Raw genomic sequence first — 20,788 nt, 5'->3', positions numbered from 1 at the left:
CACATATGAAAAACAGAAACATTTTCTCAGTGTGACACTCTGGCTCCGGGACTTTTGTATTTGAGCCAGGGTGTATTTTGTTTTGTTGGGTTTTGGTTTGGTTATGTTGGGTATTTGGGTGTATTTCTATGTTTGCATTTCTGTTGGGTTCATTTCTAGGTTTGGTCAATGACTCCCAATCGGAGGTAACGAGTGTCAGCTGTCGGCTCGTTATCTCTGATTGGGAGCCATATTTAATCTGTATGTTTTCCTGTGGGTGTTGTGGGTTTTTGTTCCGTTTCGGTCAGTGTACCGTGGACTTCATTGAGTCGTCTTTTGTTTTGTAGTTCGATAACGTTTAATTAATAAAGTCATGTTTATTGGACACGCTGCGCCTTGGTCATACTTAGACGACATAGACGACCGTGACAGAAAAACCCACCGTAAAAGGACCAAGCAGCGTGTCAAGCGGCAACAGGACCTACCTACACAGGATTTATGGACGCCTATCAAGGATTCATGGACATGGGAGGAGATACTGGATGGAAAGGGTCCTTGGGCACAACCGGGAGAATATCGCCGTCCTCGTGAAGAGCTGGAGGCAGCTAAAGCCAAGAGGAGGCGATATGAGGAGGCAGCACGGAGGCAAGACTGGAAGCCCGAGAGTACTACCCAAAAATTTCTTGGGGGGCTTAAAGGGAGTGTGGCGAAGTCAGGTAGGAGACCTGCGCCTACTCCCTGGACTTACCGTGGAGAGCGAGAGTACGGGCAGACACCGTGTTACGCAGTAGAGCGCATGGTGTCTCCTGTACGCAGGCATAGCCCGGTTCGGGTACATTCCAGCTCCACGTATCGGCCGGGTTAGAGTGAGCGTTGAGCCAGATGTCATGAAGCCGGCCCAACGCATCCGGCTACCAGTGCGTCTCCTCGGGCCGGCGTACATGGCACCAGCCTTACGCATGGTGTTCCCGGTTCGCCCACATAGGCCGGTGCGGGTTATTCCACCTCCCGTACTGGTCGGGCGACGGGAGCATCAACCCGGGTAAGGTTGGGCAGGCTCAGTGCTCAAGGGGGCCAGTAAGCCTGCACGGTCCGGTATTTCCGGCGCCACCTCCCCGCTCCAGCCCAGTACCACCAGTGCCTACACCACGCACCAAGCCTCCTGTGTGTTCCCCGAGTCCTGTGCGTCCTGTTGCTGCTCTCCGCACTAGGCCTTATGTGCGTCCCCAGGGTCCAGCATGCCCTGTTCCTTCTCTCCGCACTAGGCCTTATGTGCGTCCCCAGGGTCCAGCATGCCCTGTTCCTTCTCCCCGCACTAGGCTTTATGTGCGTTCCCAGGGTCCAGCATGCCCTGTTGCTTCTCCCCGCACTAGCCCTGAGATGCGTGTCCTCAGCCCGGTACCTCCAGTTCCGGCACCACGCACCAGGCCTACGGTGCGCCTCAGACGGCCAGAGTCTGCCGTCTGCCCAACGGGGCCTGAACTGCCCGTCTGCCCAAAGGCGCTTGAACTGGCCGTCTGGACTGAGCCTGCAAAGCCGCCCCGTCTGCCATGAGCCTTCAGAGCCGTCCGCCAGACCGGGAGCCGCTAGAGCCTTCCGCCAGACAGGATCAGCCAGAGCCTTCCGCCAGACAGGATCAGCCAGAGCCTTCCGCCAGCCATGAGCAGCCAGATCCGTCCGCCAGCCATGAGCAGCCAGATCCGTCAGCCAGCCATGAGCAGCCAGATCCTTCAGCCAGCCATGAGCAGCCAGATCCGTCAGCCAGCCATGAGCAGCCAGATCCGTCGGCCAGCCATGAGCAGCCAGATCCGTCAGCCAGCCATGAGCAGCCAGATCCGTCAGCCAGCCATGAGCAGCCAGATCCTTCAGCCAGCCATGAGCCGTCCAGCCAGGATCCGCCAGAGCCGTCCAGCCAGGATCCGCCAGAGCCAGCCAGCCAGGATCCGCCATTGAGTCCGGTGCTGTCCCTTAGCCCGGTGCTGCCCCTTATCCCGGTGCTGCCCCTTAGTCCGGTGCTGCCCCTTAGTCCGGTGCTGCCCCTTAGTCCGGTGCTGCCCCTTAGTCCGGTGCCGCCCCTTAATCCAGTGGGGTTTAGTTGGGGGGTGGTCATGTGGAGGAGGCTACGGAAGCGGATAGTGACTAAGGTGGGGTGGGGACCACGACCAGGGCCAGAACCGCCACCGTGGACAGACGCCCACCCAGACCCTCCCCTAGACTGTATGCTGGTGCGCCCGGAGTTCGCACCTTTAGGGGGGGGTACTGTGACACTCTGGCTCCGGGACTTTTGTATTGAACAAGGAGGAGGAGCCGCCTCGGCCGAAACCGTGACACACAGGAGGTCAAAGCTCCACAGACAGTAATGTGAATTCAAACTGTCAAAAAATAGTTTGGGGTAAGTATCCTTATTTAGTAATCCCACGGCAAAAAAGCACTTGTCTTTTCCTACTAGCACTAACTTTGCTGATAACTACTTTGTTGAGGGAAAATGTACTACGATTGTGATATGTTGTTGTCTAACCTAGCTTCATCTTAAGATGAATGCACTAATGTAAGGCGCACTGGATAAGGGCGTCTGCTAAATGACTCAAATGTAAATGGAAAATGTTTAGCTGACTACCTGTCTTTTCTCACACATATGAAAACAGAAACATTTTCTCAGTGTGACACTCTGGCTCCGGGACTTTTGTATTTGAGCCAGGGTGTATTTTGTTTTGTTGGGTTTTGGTTTGGTTATGTTGGGTATTTGGGTGTATTTCTATGTTTGCATTTCTGTTGGGTTCATTTCTAGGTTTGGTCAATGACTCCCAATCGGAGGTAACGAGTGTCAGCTGTCGGCTCGTTATCTCTGATTGGGAGCCATATTTAATCTGTATGTTTTCCTGTGGGTGTTGTGGTTTTTTGTTCCGTTTCGGTCAGTGTACCGTGGACTTCATTGAGTCGTCTTTTGTTTTGTAGTTCGATAACGTTTAATTAATAAAGTCATGTTTCTTGGACACGCTGCGCCTTGGTCATACTTAGACGACATAGACGACCGTGACACTCAGACTGATAATAATATGGTCTTCTAACACCTGTCTACCATTTAAGTATTTACATTGGCATTAAGAGCTAATGACCTCTCCTGATGTCATCATGTCACCAAACAGCTGTGCAATTATGGCAGGCAGCAGTGGGTATGGCTTCTGGAGTGGGTGTGTTCCTGATGGGATTGACAGCTGTCTGTCTCTGCAGGAGGACCAGTGAGTACTTCTGATTCTGCATAACAAATATTTTGAAAACGTTTTCCTTTGTCATATTAATGTAAGTGCCATTAACATGGGTTAATCTATCAACTAATTTTGGTAATATTTTATAGGGTAGGCTATAATCAATATCATTATTTTAGCTTAATTTGTTTTTCAGAGAAAACATTCTCAGAGGTAAGAATTCCCCTTGTGAATATTTTATAATGCTGATTCTATCTCAACCTTTAGTTCTGTATTGTCCATGATGAGATGTTCTTACCACAACCTTCTTATACTTGTATTTTGTATAGACCTACAGCCAGACAGGATGATCACAGCCAATGTATGTTCCAAAAATATACATCACTGCACACACTACTAACACAACTACACACATGCATGTACAAATACAAATTGTAATGACATTTTCATTTAATATCTGTTCTAGATGATTTGGTGATGGGAGCTGTGAGCAGTGCAGGCATGTTGGAATCAGGGGATGCTGGGATCTATTCTCTCATCACCTCTGTACCGTCCACGTTTTTGCCCTCAGGTGAGTTTGTAACAGAATGTCTTCTGTCCCCGTCTTCCCGACCTGGGACGTGAATTTGGGATCCTCGTCACAATAACACTTTGTCACTCAATGTCAACCGTACTCACTTAAAACATAAAATAAGGTGTTAGTCAGAGCATCTTGAAAGCGTGAGAACCGAGCTGTAAGTCTACAGGGTGGTTTGAGTCAGGAGGAGAAGTGTGAAGTGACATTAACCACAGCAAAGTAACACGCACAACCACACCCACACTTACACTTATGCGCACACACACACACAAATACCCACAAACTTTAACTCAGGCTCCCTATGCGTTGTACAGGCCCTGTTGAAGAGAATGAAAAGTAATCTGCAAACCACAATGTAAGTTCAGAATCAACCATTGTGTTTGGTGATTGTTAAAGACTCTCAGTTTCAGATTAATGTTACATCCTCTTAGTATACACATTTATATTTACAGTATTGTAGATTCAAAGGACTGAAGTTAAACTGTCTGTTTCTTTTCTCTAGCCTGATGCGTACCACATATACAGCTCAATCCCCGACAGACCAGCAACTTCAGCCCAGCCGGATGGGTTGTACAGTCTTCTGCAGGCACACTGAAACTACACCACTGGCTTTCTATAGCTATGTCTCACAGAAATACTCTTCTCTGCAGGATGTCCTTTATTTATCATACAACATGGTACTGTGAATAAGTATCTAATACATCTACTGTTGGGCCGTTTCTAGTCATAAAAGACATAAGCGGCCACCATCACATTGCAAAATGTGTAGAACTGCTGGAAATAAGCTTTAAAACTGAATTTATTTCTTTCAACCCCATAGCATAGTGTGTAGAATTGCAGGAAATTAGCTTTATAACTGCAATGTTCTCTCCGCCCCGTGAGAAAATTAGTAGAATTGCAGGACATTAACTTCAAAGCTGCAAATGTTTCCCTCCCTCGCCATGAGGGGGACACTAAAATGTTTTCCCCGCGAGGTGTGCAAATCTCGTTTTGGGCCCCCAAAATGCTAGAAACTGCCCTAATCTACTGTATCACACATGGACACCTGGCTTCTGTTACATGCCTTTCCATAATATTGGTTACTGTGTTAGTATTTTTATTTGGGGGTGTTGGAGGGGTCCCACCCACTAAATGCTAAATATATACTGTATTTATATCTATTCTGTCATCTGTGTGATACCTACCTCCTTCCATAACGGTTGGATACAATTTATTAAGTAAAATGCATTTGAAATCAAAATAGATCAAAATCTAAATATAATATTTCAGTTTTAAAAATGTTTACATTCTTGGCAACATCAGATCATCAAAACTGATAAAAAATAGATTTCCTAAATGCTATTAAAATCTCCCCATTTCCCCATGTTATTTTCGAAGTTCCCAGTTTAACTTCAACTTTCTCAGCACTTCAGTCTCCCTTTCAATGTGCAGTGTTGTAAACACATTCTAGCTTTTAGTCTAACAACTACAGAGCAGTTAAGTTGTAAATGGTGTGAGACCATAATTTTGATGACAATTTTTTTCTCTAGTTAAAATTTGAGATTAGCCTCGTTTGACTATCCTGATCTCCTGAATCCCCTGTAGCTCAGTTGGTAGAGCATGGCGCTTGCAACACAGGATTGTGGGTTCGTTTCCCACGGGGGGCCAGTATGAAAATGTATGCACTCACTAACTGTAAGTCGCTCTGGATAAGAGCGTCTGCTAAATGACTAAAATGTAAATCTTGTTTACAGATGTAGGATCTTAATTTGAGCCAGTTTGCTACAGCAGGAAATTAATGCTGTAGTAGCTGGAAATGTGGATAATAATGAATGGACATTATTTAGGGGTGGATCAGGTTTTGGAGCAGTGGCTTCTTCCTTGCAGAGCGGCCTTTCAGGTAATGTCGAAGTAGGACTTGTTTTACTGTGGATACAGATACTTTTGTACCTGTTTCCTCCAGCATCTTCACAAGGTCCTTTGCTATTGTTCTGGGATTAATTTGCACTTGTCGCACCAAAGTACGTTCATCTCTAGGAGACAGAACGCGTCTCCTTCCTAAGCGGTATGACGGCTGCGTGGTCCCATGGTGTATATACTTGCGTACTATTATTTGTACAGATGAAAAGTGGTACCTTCAGGCGTTTGGAAATTGCTCCCAAGGATGAACCAGACTTGTGGAGGTCTACAATCTTTTTTCTGAGGTCTTGGCTGATTTCTTTTTATTTTCCCATGATGTCAAGCAAAGAGGCACTGAGTTTGAAGGTAGGCCATGAAATAAATCCACAGGTACACCTCCAATTTACTCAAATGATGTCAATTAGCCTATCAGAAGCTTCTAAAGCCATGACATCTTTTTCTGGAATTTTCCAAGCTGTTTAAAGGCACAACTTAGTGTATGTAAACTTCTGACCCACTGGAAATGTGATACAGTGATTTATAAGTGGAATAATCTGTCTGTAAACTTTTCCCTGCATTAAAAGTCCCCAGCCACTTGGAGCGCCGCCTCTTGATGATTATTTTCTTGTTTGCTTATGGCCTTCTACCACAAGCATCGGTGTGTGGTGGTAAATAGACGTCTACGAAAAATATAGATGAAAACTCTCTTGGAAATAGTGTGGTCTACAGCTTATCATGAGATACTCTACCTCAGGCGAACAAAACCTTGAGACTTCCTTAATATTAATATGGTCCTCTGTAGCTCAGCTGGTAGAGCACGGCGCTTGTAACGCCAAGGTAGTGGGTTCGATCCCCGGGACCACCCATACACAAAAAATGTATGCACGCATGACTGTAAGTCGCTTTGGATAAAAGTGTCTGCTAAATGGTATATTATTGTCTCCCGAGTGGCGCAGTGGTCTAAGGCACTGCATCGCAGTGCTAGCTGTGCCACTAGAGATCCTGGTTCGAATCCAGGCTCTGTTGTAGCCGGCCGCGACCGGGAGACCCATGGGGCGGCGCGCAATTGGCCCAGCGTCTTCCAGGGTAGGGGAGGGAATGGCCGGCAGGGATGTAGCTCAGTTGATAGAGCATGGCGTTTGCAACGCCAGGGTTGTGGGTTCGATTCCCACAGGGGGTATGAACAAATAAATATTGTATGCATTAACTGTAAGTCGCTCTGGATAAGAGCGTCTGCTAAATGACTAAAATGTAGATTTAGTGCACCAGCTATTATTTACAAATATACACAGACCGCCACCCCTTGTCTTACCGGAGGCAGCTGTTCTATCTTGCCGATGCACCGAAAACCCCGCCAGCTGTGTGTTATCCATGTCGTCATTCAGCAACGACTCGATGAAACATAAGATATTACAGTTTTTAATGTCCTGTTATTAGGATATTCTTGATCAGAGCTCATCCATTTTATTATCCAATGATTGCACGTTGGCTAATAGGACTGATGGTAGAGGCATATTAACCACTCGCAGTCGGATCCTTACAAGGCACCCCGACCTACGTCCGCGATATCTCAGTCTCTTCTTCATGCGAATGACGAGGAATTGAGCCTTGTCGGGTGTCTGAAGTAAATCCTTCACGTCCGACTCGTTAAATAAATGTTTTTCGTCCAGTACGAGGTGAGTAAGCTCTTTTCGGTCATAAGAGATGTTGGCAGAAACATTATGTTCAAAATATGTTACAAATAACGCGAAAAAACACACACAATAGCACAATTGGTTAGGAGCCCGTAAAACGGCAGCCATCTCCTCCCGTGCCATTATACTAGGCTGTATACAGCTATAACATTGCTATTGAGTGTCTAATTGTTCAATTTGATCATATCTCATGTAGAGTGGCGGTTGGTGCCGTTTAAGATGAGGTAGGATGATTATTGGATGACTGTCATTCATATTCCATTCACCCAGCTCAATGTAACATAGATAGGTTTAAGTTAGTACATGATACTTTAAATTTGAGTAATTAAGGTGACAGACATTGACACATTTAATACCACCTTGCACACTTTTACCTGCATCAAGCTGATCTAAGGTGTAATCATTAGTCCAACAGTTGCAAACAATTGTTTCTATTGGACAAATTCAGGTATGTAAATCCCAGTTTCGTTCCGTTTGCTTCCGTTTAAGAAACGTTTTTTCAACAAATCGGTGGAATGAATACACCCCTGATCACACGCAAACACAGTTCACTTTCATAGCAGCCACATACAAACAGGATGATCCCTTTGATTGTTGTATTCCTTCTCGCATATACACGCTCTCCTCCTCGCACAACACATCAGCTTTCTGTGACCAGGCAAAAAAAACGTTCCATGCCAAACCTTCATATTATAACCGCTGACTGCTACACACAGCCTACATCATTGTCACCATATTAACGTCATAGTCAACATAGCTACTAGAACTAACGTGTTAGTAAACCATGCAGTACAGTGTACAGTCAGCATTAAGCAGTTTAGCAGTTACACCGCCGGCCCCAGTGGGAATAAATTAATAAAACCAAAAGCTTACCTTGACTTGGAAGAGTTCTAGTGTTGGATAGCCATAGCCAGCTTGCTAACATAGCATCCCTCTGTTTGAGCAGGCTAAACTTGCTAGCAGCATTCACTAGCTAAGTAAGTGAAAGTGAAAAACACATACTACAAAATATTGCTCTTTCTCTCTCTCTTTCTCTCGCTTCTCCTTAATTTTTAAGACATTTATTTGTTCAAAATTGTTGAACTATTGTCTTTCTCGCTCTGAGTCAACTACTCACCACATTTATGCGCTGCAGTGCTAGCTAGCTGTAGTTTATGCCTTCAGTACAAGATTCATTCTCTGATCCTTTGATTGGGTGAACAATGTGTAAGTTCATGCTGCAAGATCTCTGATAGGTTGGAGGACGTCCTCCGGAAGTTGTCATAATTACTGTATAAGTTTATGGAAATGAGTTAGAACCATGAGCCTCCTAGGTTTTGCATTGAAGTCAATGTACCCATAGGAGGATGGAAACTAGCTGTCCTCAGGCTACATCATGGTGCTACCCTACAGAGTGCTGTTGAGGCTACTGTAGACCATTGCAAAACAGTGTGTTTTAATTAATTATTTGCATTGGTGTAAAGTACTTAAGTAAAAATACTTTAAAGTACTACTTAAGTAGTTTTGGGGGGTATCTGTAATTTACTTTACTATTTATATTTTTGACAATGTTTACTTTTACTTCACTACATTCCTAAAGAAAAGAATGTACTTTTTACTCCATACATTTTCCCTGTCACCCAAAAGCACTTCTTAAATTTTGAATGTTTAGCAGGACAGGAAAATGGTCCAATTCACACACTTATCAATAGAACATCCCTGGTCATCCCTACTGCCTTTGATCTGGCGGACTCACTTAACACACACGCTTCGTTTGTACATTTTGTCTGAGTGTTGGAGTGAGCCCCTAGGAATCCGTAAATAAAAAAAAACAAGAAAATGGTGCCGTCTAGTTTGCTTAATATAAGGAATTTGAAATGATTTACAGTTTTACTTTTGATGCTTAAGTATATTTTACAAATTCAATTTGATACTTATGTATATTTAAAACCATCTACTTTTAGACTTTTACTCAAGTCGTATTTTACTGGGTGACTTTCACTTTTACTTGATTAATTCTCTATTAAGGTATCTTTACTTTTACTAAAGTATGACAATTGGGTACTTTTTCCACCACTGATTATTTGTTGATGTGAATATATTTAGTATAGTTTTATCTTAAAATTATAACTTTTTAATGTTTCACTATTCACTACTTCCTCATCTGAGGAGCCTACACTGCTCATGTAAATTTTGTACACTGAGTGTACAAAACATTAAGAACACCTGCTCTTTCCATGACATAGACTGACCAGGTGAAAGCTATGATCCCTTATTGATGTCACTTGTTAAATACACTTAATTCAGTGTAGATGAAGGGGAGGAGACAGGTTAAAGAAGGATTTTTTAAGCATTGAGACAATTGAAACATGAATTGAATTGCCTTTGAACAGGTTATAGTAGTAGGTGCCAGGCGCACAGGTTAGTGTCAAGAACTGCAACGCTGCTGGATTTTTCACACTCAACAGTTTCCCGTGTGTATCAAGAATGGTCCACCACCCAAAGGACATCCAGCCAACTTGACACAACTGTGGGAAGCATTGGAGTCAACATGGGCCAGCGTCCCTGTGGAAGGCTTTCGACACCTTGTAGAGTCCATGCCCCAATGAATTTAGGCTGATCTGTGTTCAGAACGGAGGGGTGCAACTCAATATTAGGAAGGTATTGCCATTGTTCATACTAGGTATGAGATAAATTCTAATAAGTCTGATCTGAATTGATTTTGTCACAAATTTGTGTGAATACCAACTGGGCACAGACGTCAGTTCAACGTCTAGTTTCGATTTACATTTGGTTGAATCGTCAACTAATGTGAATTCTACGTGAAAACAACAAAAAATGTCACAAATGTCATTGGATTTCGGTTAAAAGTTGGGTGTAAAAAATATGAAATTCCCTTACGTTGATGACTATTTTCTAATCCAATCAGTTTTCCACATTGATTCAACGTCATCACATTGAATGTTTTGGTTGAATTGACGTGGAAACAACGTTCATTTAACCAGTTTTTGGCCAGTGGGTAGTTACTAACACTTTGACTGATGCCAATCGATACAGATGTTAATTTTTTTTTCTCAAGAATGATATCCCCCCATGTTTTACATTTCCTCTTCTTAGAATGGCTCATTTGCATAGTGCCCTGTTTTGTTATTTCTAGACACCTTCCAATTCATCAAAGCACAAGGTCAGTATTGTCATTCCATCAAAGTTAAGTAGAAGAGAAGATCAGAAGATAAATAGTTGTGTATAATTGAATATTGTTTATTCAAATGAGTACCTAAACAGATTAAAATGTATTACATTATGGGCCGGCTTCCTTAAGCCTAATCCATGGTTTAAATATATTTTTCAATGGAGATTCGTCATTGAAAGTGTATTTAAATCTAGGACTAAGCTTAATGTGTCACTGAAACCAGCCCAAAGTGTCACGCTCCATCCCTCTGACCTCACTCTTTATCCACCCTCTTCATCTCACAGACGTTCCTCAGCCCAGTCTGACATTGAGTTCTACAGTCATCAAAGAGAGAGACACTGTTCAGCTGAGCTGTCAAACTCCTCCATCCATCTCTGAAGCTCAGAGTTATTTTTACTTAAAAGGCAGAGAGGAATATACCCTTACCTTAACCTGTCAGCAGACACTCACAGGAACTCTACTGGTGACATGAACAGGTCAAAGTTCACCAGCTGAGGTCAAAATACAATGTCAGTACAATGCTACTGGTTATCAGTTTAGATCCATATACAGTAAGCCTTCCAGAGTCACAATTCAGGGTAAGAAGATTTTTGAATGGTTGTAAACAATGTACTGTTGTGCCATCATTACCATGTTCCTCTTGGGTTATGTTATCATACTGTTCGTTGTCATAAGCTATTACATGAAGCAATAAAGGAATATATTATCTCCTTAATTTCCCATACTGTCGCTACATGAGGTAATGTACCCAAGATCCTTAAAGGGAAAGTGAGAGATTTTGGCAATTAATCCCTTTGTCTAGTTAGCCAGAGTCAGATGAACTCATGGAAACCATTTCAGAGTTTAAAGGAAGTTGAAGGTAGTTTTGCAAGCGATTGCTAGTGCTAACGCTAGTTAGCAATTACGCTAATGCTAGTTAGCAACTTACTTCAAACTGCACGCATAGACATAAAAATGGTATCCATAAATTCATCTGACTCTGGGTAAGTAGAAAAAGGTTAGGGGACATTTGGCCCATAGACTTGCCTGTAACTTGCAAAGACAAAGGGTGGAGCTCTTCGTTCCGGTTCCGATCCTCGTTCTGTTCTCCCCTCTTAACACATATGGACACAGAACGTAATCAAGCATCTGACCAATTACGAAACACTTAAATTCCGGGTTAACCGAGATTGTCTGAAATAACAATGACGGATTAGGCTGTCAGTAAACTTCTCAAAACCACAAAATGCTAAATGCTTAATTCCCCTATTCTCACAGACTCTCCTCAGCTGACAGTGAGTTATACAGGCGTCAGTGATACAGACTCAGTTAAGCTGAGCTGTCAGACTCCTCCATCTCTCCATGTGTCTCACTGTTACTTCTATAAAGAGGGGTGATTTAATCTGCCAGGCTCATCATGTACGCAGACACTCACAGGAACAGAGCTGCACTCTTGGGCAGGTCAAGCATTTCCAGCTGTGATAAAAGTGGCGTGTTTCTAGGCTTTAGAGATCATAAAACTAAACCACAAATACAAATACAGTTGTCAAAAACTTAAAACCAAAAAGTCAAAAACAAAGCTTTTACTCAGACAAGTTAGTTTGTTGGTTTTGAAAATGTAATTGAAGCCATCTAATGATGCAAAATATCAGCTACAGACAACAAAAATAATGACTGATAAATGATTCTGAATGTTCCTCTGCAACATTAGCCCACACTTGCCAGATGAGACTTGTTTCTGCTATCTGTGGTTTTCCTGTGAACAAGCCACACATCTACTTCTCTATTCAAACAATCCTCTCTGACACAGTCACCATCTTCTGTGAAGTCAGACTAACAGTCTGTAGCTGTCTGATTATTGGCGTTGTTCATCCCTGATATGGCTGGTCATCTGTTTTTGGTCATCCTCCTTTTCGGTGAGTTATTCCTCCATTCCAAGTTCCATCATCTGTTTGTGCTACAGGATTCTCTCTCCTCTTTAAATCTTTTACTTTAGGAACTCTTTATATATTTCTGAATCTCATGGCAGTAATAAGTGTGTCTTATTCCATTGATCATCTTATTGATTTCTTTTTCTCTACCATTATATTTTGTTCAGATAAGAATGACTACTGCTTGACAACATGCCCATGAATCCATTGTAGTATATTATACTTTACCAACTTCTGCAAAGTGTTCCTGTCTCTCATGTTACTTTATTTTTTTTAGAATGCCACATTTTCCTGATCAAGACCTATTTTGTTATTTCTAGATACCTTCCAATACATCGAAGCCAAAGGTCATTACCAAGGTCATTATGAGTGTTTACAACTGGAATTATTTTCCGTATTTTAGATTTTTCTGCATACAGAAACTATTTTTACTAAATAATATTACCATCAAGATATCTTGTTAACCTAAACTACATAATTGTAGATACACTGTTATCATCTAAAAAACAGTGACTTAATTGTTTTTATTTTTCAAACGTATATATCAAGTACTACAATATCTATGAGTACTTAAACACTGAAAATGAATTAATAATTAAATGACAAGTGATACACTCCATAATCCATCTCATCTCACAGACCATCCTCCTCCCAGTCTGACAGTGAGGCCTGCAGTCAAAGAGCGAGACTCATATTTATTACGCTTGTTCTGAAAATGAGATCTTACATCATATTTCATAATGTCTTCATTTCACATACTTACTGTAGGATTTACTGTACAAACAAATACTGACTTACTTGAAATTGTATTTAGGGATTTTCCATACTGTTAGTGTGTTTGGATTACCTGTAATGTTTTTAAATGCAACTTTCATAGAAGCACACTTCATTCTTCTGATCTCACAGACCCACCTCCTCCTAGGCTGACAGTCAGTTCTACAGTAATCAGAGAGAGCGACTCAGTTCAGCTGAGCTGTGAGACACCTCCATCTATCACAGCAGTTGATTCCTGATCGGGGGCCATTGTTCATTCGGGTCATTCCGAGCAGGGTTTGTTCGTTCGGTTCTACCCGAGCAGGGTTCGTTCTGCTCTACCCGAGTAGGATTCGGCTCTTCCTCCCGAGCAGGGATCGTAAGTTGATGGCTGGTCTGGTAGTCGATGGCTGGTCTGGTAGTCGACGGCTGGTCTGGTAGTCGATGGCTGGTCTGGTAGTCGATGGCTGGTCTGGTAGTCGATGGCTGGTCTGGTAGTCGATGGCTGGTCTGGTAGTCGATGGCTGGTCTGGTAGTCGATGGCTGGTCTGGTGTTCAACGGCAGGTCGCCTACTGTCCCTCGCTCCGCACCAGCCCAGCTGCGTGGTAGAGTTGGGTTTAGCCTATCACAGCAGCGTCGGGCGTGTCCCCAGTGTCTGTAGTCGTGGGAGACACAAAACATACAATTAGAGCATGTACTGGCCAACAATTGGGGTCACAGTCACACGTTTGAAACAAGCACTTTCCTTTAGTAGTGCTATAGAGAGCGTTGTGATTTGTGTCTTTCACACAGCAGGCGACCAGCGGAGAGGAGCAGCGAGTCGGTCGAGAGGTCTCTGGTCCAGTTCCTTTTAACTGAGGCGTGTTTAGCAATTCGTTTGGGGATGGAGGAGTTGATAGAGAATTGGCAACAGCTGTCTCAATGTGGCTTTAGTCCAGGGAAAATAGTCCATGCAATTCAATTTGATTTCACACGTGAGAAATCAAGTGAAAAGAAATAGTTGTAAACACACAGCACACATTATTAAATGGCACTCACAAATGGGAATTATATCAAATAAAACATGCTGATACGTAATATAAAGAGAATGGTAGGCCCTAGTTTAGTAAGAGTCAGTGTCACTTGTGACATATACAGTACCAGTCAAAAGTTTTAGAACACCTACTCATTCAAGGATTGTTCTTTATTTTTACTATTTTCCACATTGTAGAATAATAGTGAAGACATCAAAACTATTAAATAACACATATGGAATATTGTAGTAACCAAAAAAGTGTTAAACAAATCAAAATATATTTTATATTTGAGATTCTTCATATAGCCACCCTTTGCCTTGATGACAGCTTTACACACTCTTGGCATTCTCATGTGTTATTTCATAGTTTTGATGTCTTCACTATTATTCTACAATGTAGAAAATAGTAGAAATTAAGAAAAACCCTTGAATGAGCAGGTGTTCTAAAACTTTTGACCGGTAGTGTACATTACATTAAAATAGAGTAATGCAAAAAGGAGTCTCTGTCCTTTCCTAACAGATCCAAAACCAGACATTACAGTAAATGTTAATGGGGACTTCTACGTCATCTGTTTGATTTCTGGATCTGTGAGTCCTGACACCACCTGTAACCTGTATGTTGGAGAGGAGAGTCAGCCATCCTTCACAGCAAAGATCTGGAAAGAAAAAACCAAAGCTTCCAATCAGTGGTTCTGTACATTCATTGTAACTGAGAGTGATCTGGTCAGTCGTCTTCAGTCAGTGAGGCGTAAGGAGGTGAGCTGTGACTACAGAGTGAGCTCAGGACCTAACTCTCTCTCTCCACGCAGTGATGGGAAAAGCTTTGAGGGTGAGTCATTATCTAAACAAATCTATCAGGGCTGCAGGTCTTCATGATCTGACTCACTTTGATTTTAGCATCTTCTTAGTATTACTATATTCATTCTGACCCACAAACTAAATACCACATTTCAATCCAAATTTTTTTTTTAGATCTGGTGGGAGTTCACATTAGTGATCCAACAACTATACCCTTTCCAGCAGGTAGGCTACACATTTGTTTTGTTTCTTTCTTTAAATGTACTTTGTGGCACTGCTGTTATTTTTAAAGCGATGCTCATTACAGCAGTAAGAAAGGCCCTGGTTCTACTTTGCCCCTCAGCATGACAGTGAGTCCTACAACAGGTGTATTGGTCCTCTAAGGGACCGTCTTTGAAATACTGTTTCCAATTGTACATTCAGTCAAAGGTCTGGGTTTTAACAATAATGTGCCACATTATGATATTGTGAACGTGTCATCTTTCTATTGACACGTTCAATACAAGTTGTGTTGTTTACTAACAAAATGATGAATACTTTTATTCTTGTGTAATCAAAGACACAATTAACTTGTCTTGTATTGCTTCTCAGCAGGTTCGACTGTTAGTTCTACTTTGACCCCCAACATCCCAGTGAGACCAACAACCAACATGCCAACAAAATGTAACTAAGTTTGCAGTTTACGTTTTTCTGTTCTCATTAATTCAATAAAGCTCGACCGGTTTACCAAAAGACCAATTCATAGCTGCTTGTAATTTCAGTCCAGATGTGTGTAATTTTAGTCCATCTTATTTTTAGGTAATGTGTTGTGTACTTCTCTCTTTTTGCTTAAATAATGACTTTCTTGTGTAATATGAGTTCTCTTCTCACCAGGTTTGACCTCTTCTTTGACCCCCAGTACAGCAGTGATTCCTACATCAGGTGTGTTGGTCATCTTTACCTAGTAAATAATAAAATTAAATATGCCATTTAGCAGACGCTTTTATCCAAAGCGACTTACAGTCATGCGTGCATAAAATGTTTTTTTTTGTTTATGGGTGGTCCCGGGGATTGAACCCACTACCTTGGTGTTACAAGCGCCGTGCTCTACCAGCTGAGCTACAGAGGATAATATATATCAGAAACAAATATAATTGCTTTATGTTCTACAGTTTTTTTGTATTTTTTTTTCTTACAAATTTGCCTCATTACAAAAAAAAAAGGTTGATACTTGATTTAATTAAATCAACCCATTTAGATATTATACTTTTGTACAATTAGAATGACTTTCCTTGCACCAGGTTCGGCTGTTAGTTCTACTTTGACCACTGACACTCCAAGTAAAGGTAAGTATGGCCACTAGATTTTAGTTTAGTGTGTAATAAGTTATGTAGTATGTTAATTGTTAATAAAAGGTATCTCTCTTCCATGTGCACATTAGGTCAAAGCTCCACATACATTGTTGTGTATTCAAACAGTCAAGAAAGTGTTCCAGGTGTGTGTCCTTCTCTAACTACCTACCTGTCTTTTTTACACAAATAAGACAACTGAGACATGCAACCTCAAAATGTAATGCCCCATTTTCTGAGATCAAATCTTGAGATTTGGTATTGACCCTGGGGATACAAGCTAATGAACTTCCCAATGTCACCAAACAGCTGTGCAATTATGGCAGGCTGCAGTGGGTGTGGCTTTTGAAGTGGGCATTAAAATACTTTTTCTAATTGCACATTCAGTCAAGGGTCTAGATTTTAACAATAATGTAATACATTATGAAAGTGTGAACATGTAATCTCTCTACGGACTGAGTTCTGTTGTTTTCTGACATGAATAATGAATACCTTTATTCTTGTGTAATCAGATATAAATGTACCTTTTAATTCTTCCCAGCAGGTTCGACTGTTACTTCTACTTTGACCCCTGGCATCACAGTGAGACCAACTACAAGTAAGGAGGCCCTAAATTTAGCTTAGTAATTAGAATATTTTTGTTCACATTAATTCACTAACGCTCCAACTGGTTTACAAGAATAATAGAGCTATTAATAGCTTTTTGTCCTTTTAGTCTGTAGGTAATGCATTAGATGCTTCTAACTTTCTTCTTAATATGACCATAGTAGATTTGATTTGATTAATACATTTGTTTTTGTGTAATATGAGTTATCTCATCTCACCAGGTTTGACCTCTCCTTTGACCCCCAGTACAGCAGTGAATCCTACATCAGGTGTGTTGGTCATCTTTCTCTAGTTAGTAGATAGAACCTAAACAAATAGAATAGCTTTATCTTACCCGGGTTTTCTTACTCACAAATGTCCCCTAATTTAAAAAAATTGGTTGATATTTAATAAATTAAATCAACCCATTTAGATACCTTTATTTTTGTATAATCAGATCCAATGACTTTGCTTTGCACCAGGTTGGACTACTAGTTCTACTTTGACAACTGATACCCCAAAGTGGCCACACGATTTTGGTTTAGTGGCGTAATAAGTTGTGTTGTGTGTTAACTGTTATTAAACAGTCTCTCTCTTGCATGTGCCCAGGAGGTCAAAGCTCCACAGAAAGCGTTCTGGGTAAGTATCCTTTTCTAGCTGACTACCTGTCTTTTCTCACACAAATGAGACAACTGAGACATACAACCTCACAATTTTAATTTAGATCAAATCTTGAGATGTGGTATTGACCCTGGGAATACAAGCTAATGACCTTCCCAATGTCGCCAAACAGCGGTGCAATTATGGCAGGCAGCATTGGGTGTGGATTCTGGGGTGGGCGTTCAAATATTGTTTCCAATTGTACATTCAGTCAAGGTTTTAACAATAATATGCCAAATTATGAAATTGTGAACATGTCATCTTTCTACTGACTCAGTTGTGTTCTACTGACTCAGAAATAATGAATACCTTTTGTCTTATGTAATCAGATACAGAAATAACTTGTATTACTTTCCAGCAGGTTCGACTGTTACTTCTTCTTTGACCCCTGACATCACAGTGAGACCAACTAGTAAGTATAGCTTAGTTTGCTATTTCATTTCCAACTGGTTTACTCATAAACCTATTCATAGCTACGTGTACTTTCACTCTAAATTGTTGTACTTTCTTAGATATGAAAAAAATGTAAATTTAAAAAAATGTAAATTTTTTTCATCTTAAGATGAATGCACTAATGTAAGGCGCACTGGATAAGGGCGTCTGCTAAATGACTCAAATGTAAATGTAAAATGTTTAGCTGACTACCTGTCTTTTCTCACACATATGAAAACAGAAACATTTTCTCAGACTGATAATAATATGGTCTTCTAACACCTGTCTACCATTTAAGTATTTACATTGGCATTAAGAGCTAATGACCTCTCCTGATGTCATCATGTCACCAAACAGCTGTGCAGTTATGGCAGGCAGCAGTGGGGATGGCTTCTGGAGTGGGTGTGTTCCTGATGGGATTGACAGCTGTCTGTCTCTGCAGGAGGACCAGTGAGTACTTCTGATTCTGCATAACAAATATTTTGAAAACGTTTTCCTTTGTCATATTAATGTAAGTGCCATTAACATGGGTTAATCTATCAACTAATAGGGTAGGCTATAATCAATATCATTATTTTAGCTTAATTTGTTTTTCAGAGAAAAACCATTCTCAGAGGTAAGAATTCCCCTTGTGAATATTTTATAATGCAGATTCTATCTCAACCTTTAGTTCTGTATTGTCCATGATGAGATGTTCTTACCACAACCTTCTTATATTTGTATTTTGTATAGACCTACAGCCAGACAGGATGATCACAGCCAATGTATGTTCCAAAAATATACATCACTGCACACACTACTAACACAACTACACACATGCATGTACAAATACAAATTGTAATGACATTTTCATTTAATATCTGTTCTAGATGATTTGGGGATGGGAGCTGTGAGCAGTGCAGGCATGTTGGATTCAGGGGATGCTGGGATCTATTCTCTCAACACCTTTGTACCGTCCACGTTTTTGCCCTCAGGTGAGTTTGTAACAGAATGTCTTCTGTCCCTGTCTTCCTGACCTGGGACGTGAATTTGGGACCCCCAGCACAATAACACTTTGTCACTCAATGTCAACCGTACTCACTTAAAACATAAAATAAGGTGTTAGTCAGAGCATCTTGAAAGCGTGAGAACCGAGCTGTAAGTCTACAGGGTGGTTTGAGTAAGGAGGAGAAGTGTGAAGTGACATTAAGCACAGCAAAGTAACACGCACAACCACACCCACACAAACTTTAACTCAGGCTCCCTCTGTGTTGTACAGGCCCTGTTGAAGAGAATGGAAAGTATTCTGCAAACGACAATGTAAGTTCAGAATCAACCATTGTGTTTGGTGATTGTGAACGACTCTCAGTTTCAGATTAATGTTACATCCTCTTAGTATACACATTTATATTTACAGTATTGTAGATTCAAAGGACTGAAGTTAAACTGTCTGTTTCTTTTCTCTAGCCTGATGCGTACCACGTATACAGCTCAATCCCCGACAGACCAGCAACTTCAGCCCAGCCGGATGGGTTGTACAGTCTTCTGCAGGCACACTGAAACCACACCACTGGCTTTCTATAGCTATGTCTCACAGAAATACTCTTCTCTGCAGGATGTCCTTTATTTATCATACAACATGGTACTGTGAATAAGTATCTAATACATCTACTGTTGGGCCGTTTCTAGTCATAAAAGACATAAGCGGCCACCATCACATTGCAAAATGTGTAGAACTGCTGGAAATAAGCTTTAAAACGGAATTTCTTTCTTTCAACCCCATGGCATAGTGTGTAGAATTGCAGGAAATTAGCTTTATAACTGCAATGTTCTCTCCGCCCGTGAGAAAATGAGTAGAGTAGGGGGACACTAAAATGTTTTCCCCGCGAGGTGTGCAAATCTCGGTTGGGCCCCCAAAATGCTAGAAACTGCCCTAATCTACTGTATTACACATGGACACCTGGCTTCTGTTACATGCCTTTCCATAATATTGGTTACTGTGTTAGTATTTTTATTTGGGGGTGTTGGAGGGGTCCCCCCCACTAAATGCTAAATATATACTGTATTTATATCTATTCTGTCATCTGTGTGATACCTACCTCCTTCCATAACGGTTGGATACAATTTATTAAGTAAAATGCATTTGAAATCAAAATAGATCAAAATCTAAATATAATATTTCAGTTTTAAAAATGTTTACATTCTTGGCAATATCAGATCATCAAAACTGATAAAAATAGATTTCCTAAATGCTATTAAAATCTCCCCATTTCCCCATGTTATTTTCGAAGTTCCCAGTTTAACTTCAACTTTCTCAGCACTTCAGTCTCCCTTTCAATGTGCAGTGTTGTAAACACATTCTAGCTTTTAGTCTAACTACAGAGCAGTTAAGTTGTAAATGGTGTGAGACCATAACTTTGATGACAATTTTTTTCTCTAGTTAAAATTTGAGATTAGCCTCGTTTGACCATCCTGATCTCCTGAGTCCCCTGTAGCTCAGTTGGTAGAGCATGGCGCTTGCAACACAGGATTGTGGGTTCGTTTCCCACGGGGGGCCAGTATGAAAATGTATGCACTCACTAACTGTAAGTCGCTCTGGATAAGAGCGTCTGCTAAATGACTAAAATGTAAATCTTGTGAGTTTACAGATGTAGGATCTTAATTTGAGCCAGTTTGCTACAGCAGGAAATTAATGCTGCAGTAGCTGGAAATGTGGATAATAATGAATGGACATTATTTAGGGGTGGATCATTAGGGCAAATGAAGTCTGAAATTTCAAAGTGGAAATGGCAAACTTTAGAAGCCTAAATACACTATACAT

At 41.3% G+C, this 20,788-nt stretch overlaps 1 protein-coding gene and 2 long non-coding RNA genes across 8 annotated transcripts in view; 2 read left to right on the top strand and 1 right to left on the bottom strand.

Moving 5' to 3' along the window:
- Positions 1-20,470, top strand: part of LOC121574649 — a 44,578-nt gene extending 24,108 nt beyond the window's left edge. For 2 of the 6 annotated variants that reach the window (XM_045222989.1, XM_045222988.1), the window contains exons 4-15: positions 16,264-16,308; positions 16,404-16,457; positions 16,853-16,909; positions 17,139-17,186; positions 17,506-17,535; positions 17,915-17,968; positions 18,346-18,438; positions 18,586-18,604; positions 18,721-18,752; positions 18,858-18,962; positions 19,247-19,287; positions 19,435-20,470. In XM_045222989.1, coding sequence (XP_045078924.1) covers positions 16,264-16,308; positions 16,404-16,457; positions 16,853-16,909; positions 17,139-17,186; positions 17,506-17,535; positions 17,915-17,968; positions 18,346-18,438; positions 18,586-18,604; positions 18,721-18,752; positions 18,858-18,962; positions 19,247-19,287; positions 19,435-19,527 — 671 coding nt within the window. In that variant the 3' untranslated portion in view covers positions 19,528-20,470. Of the gene's footprint in view, positions 1-12,360; positions 12,402-12,736; positions 12,776-14,705; positions 15,015-15,157; positions 15,209-16,263; positions 16,309-16,403; positions 16,458-16,852; positions 16,910-17,138; positions 17,187-17,505; positions 17,536-17,914; positions 17,969-18,345; positions 18,439-18,585; positions 18,605-18,720; positions 18,753-18,857; positions 18,963-19,246; positions 19,288-19,434 lie in introns of those variants that run through there. The other 4 variants (XM_045222987.1, XM_045222986.1, XM_045222985.1 and 1 more) reach the window with 4 other exon arrangements.
- On the top strand, positions 2,966-5,407 carry LOC121575482. The gene is made up of 3 exons (XR_006661485.1): positions 2,966-3,756; positions 4,077-4,117; positions 4,265-5,407. It is a non-coding gene; the product is annotated as an uncharacterized LOC121575482 (long non-coding RNA).
- Positions 14,762-15,899, bottom strand: LOC123491615. Its single transcript, XR_006661486.1, has 2 exons — positions 15,854-15,899; positions 14,762-14,841 (listed from the first exon to the last, which is right to left on the bottom strand). It is a non-coding gene; the product is annotated as an uncharacterized LOC123491615 (long non-coding RNA).
- Positions 20,471-20,788: the final 318 nt, after the last annotated feature.

This window comes from Coregonus clupeaformis, chromosome 10 (assembly GCF_020615455.1).
Source record: "Coregonus clupeaformis isolate EN_2021a chromosome 10, ASM2061545v1, whole genome shotgun sequence".
NCBI lineage: Eukaryota > Metazoa > Chordata > Actinopteri > Salmoniformes > Salmonidae > Coregonus > Coregonus clupeaformis.
This window is presented reverse-complemented; position numbering and strand designations above follow the sequence as displayed.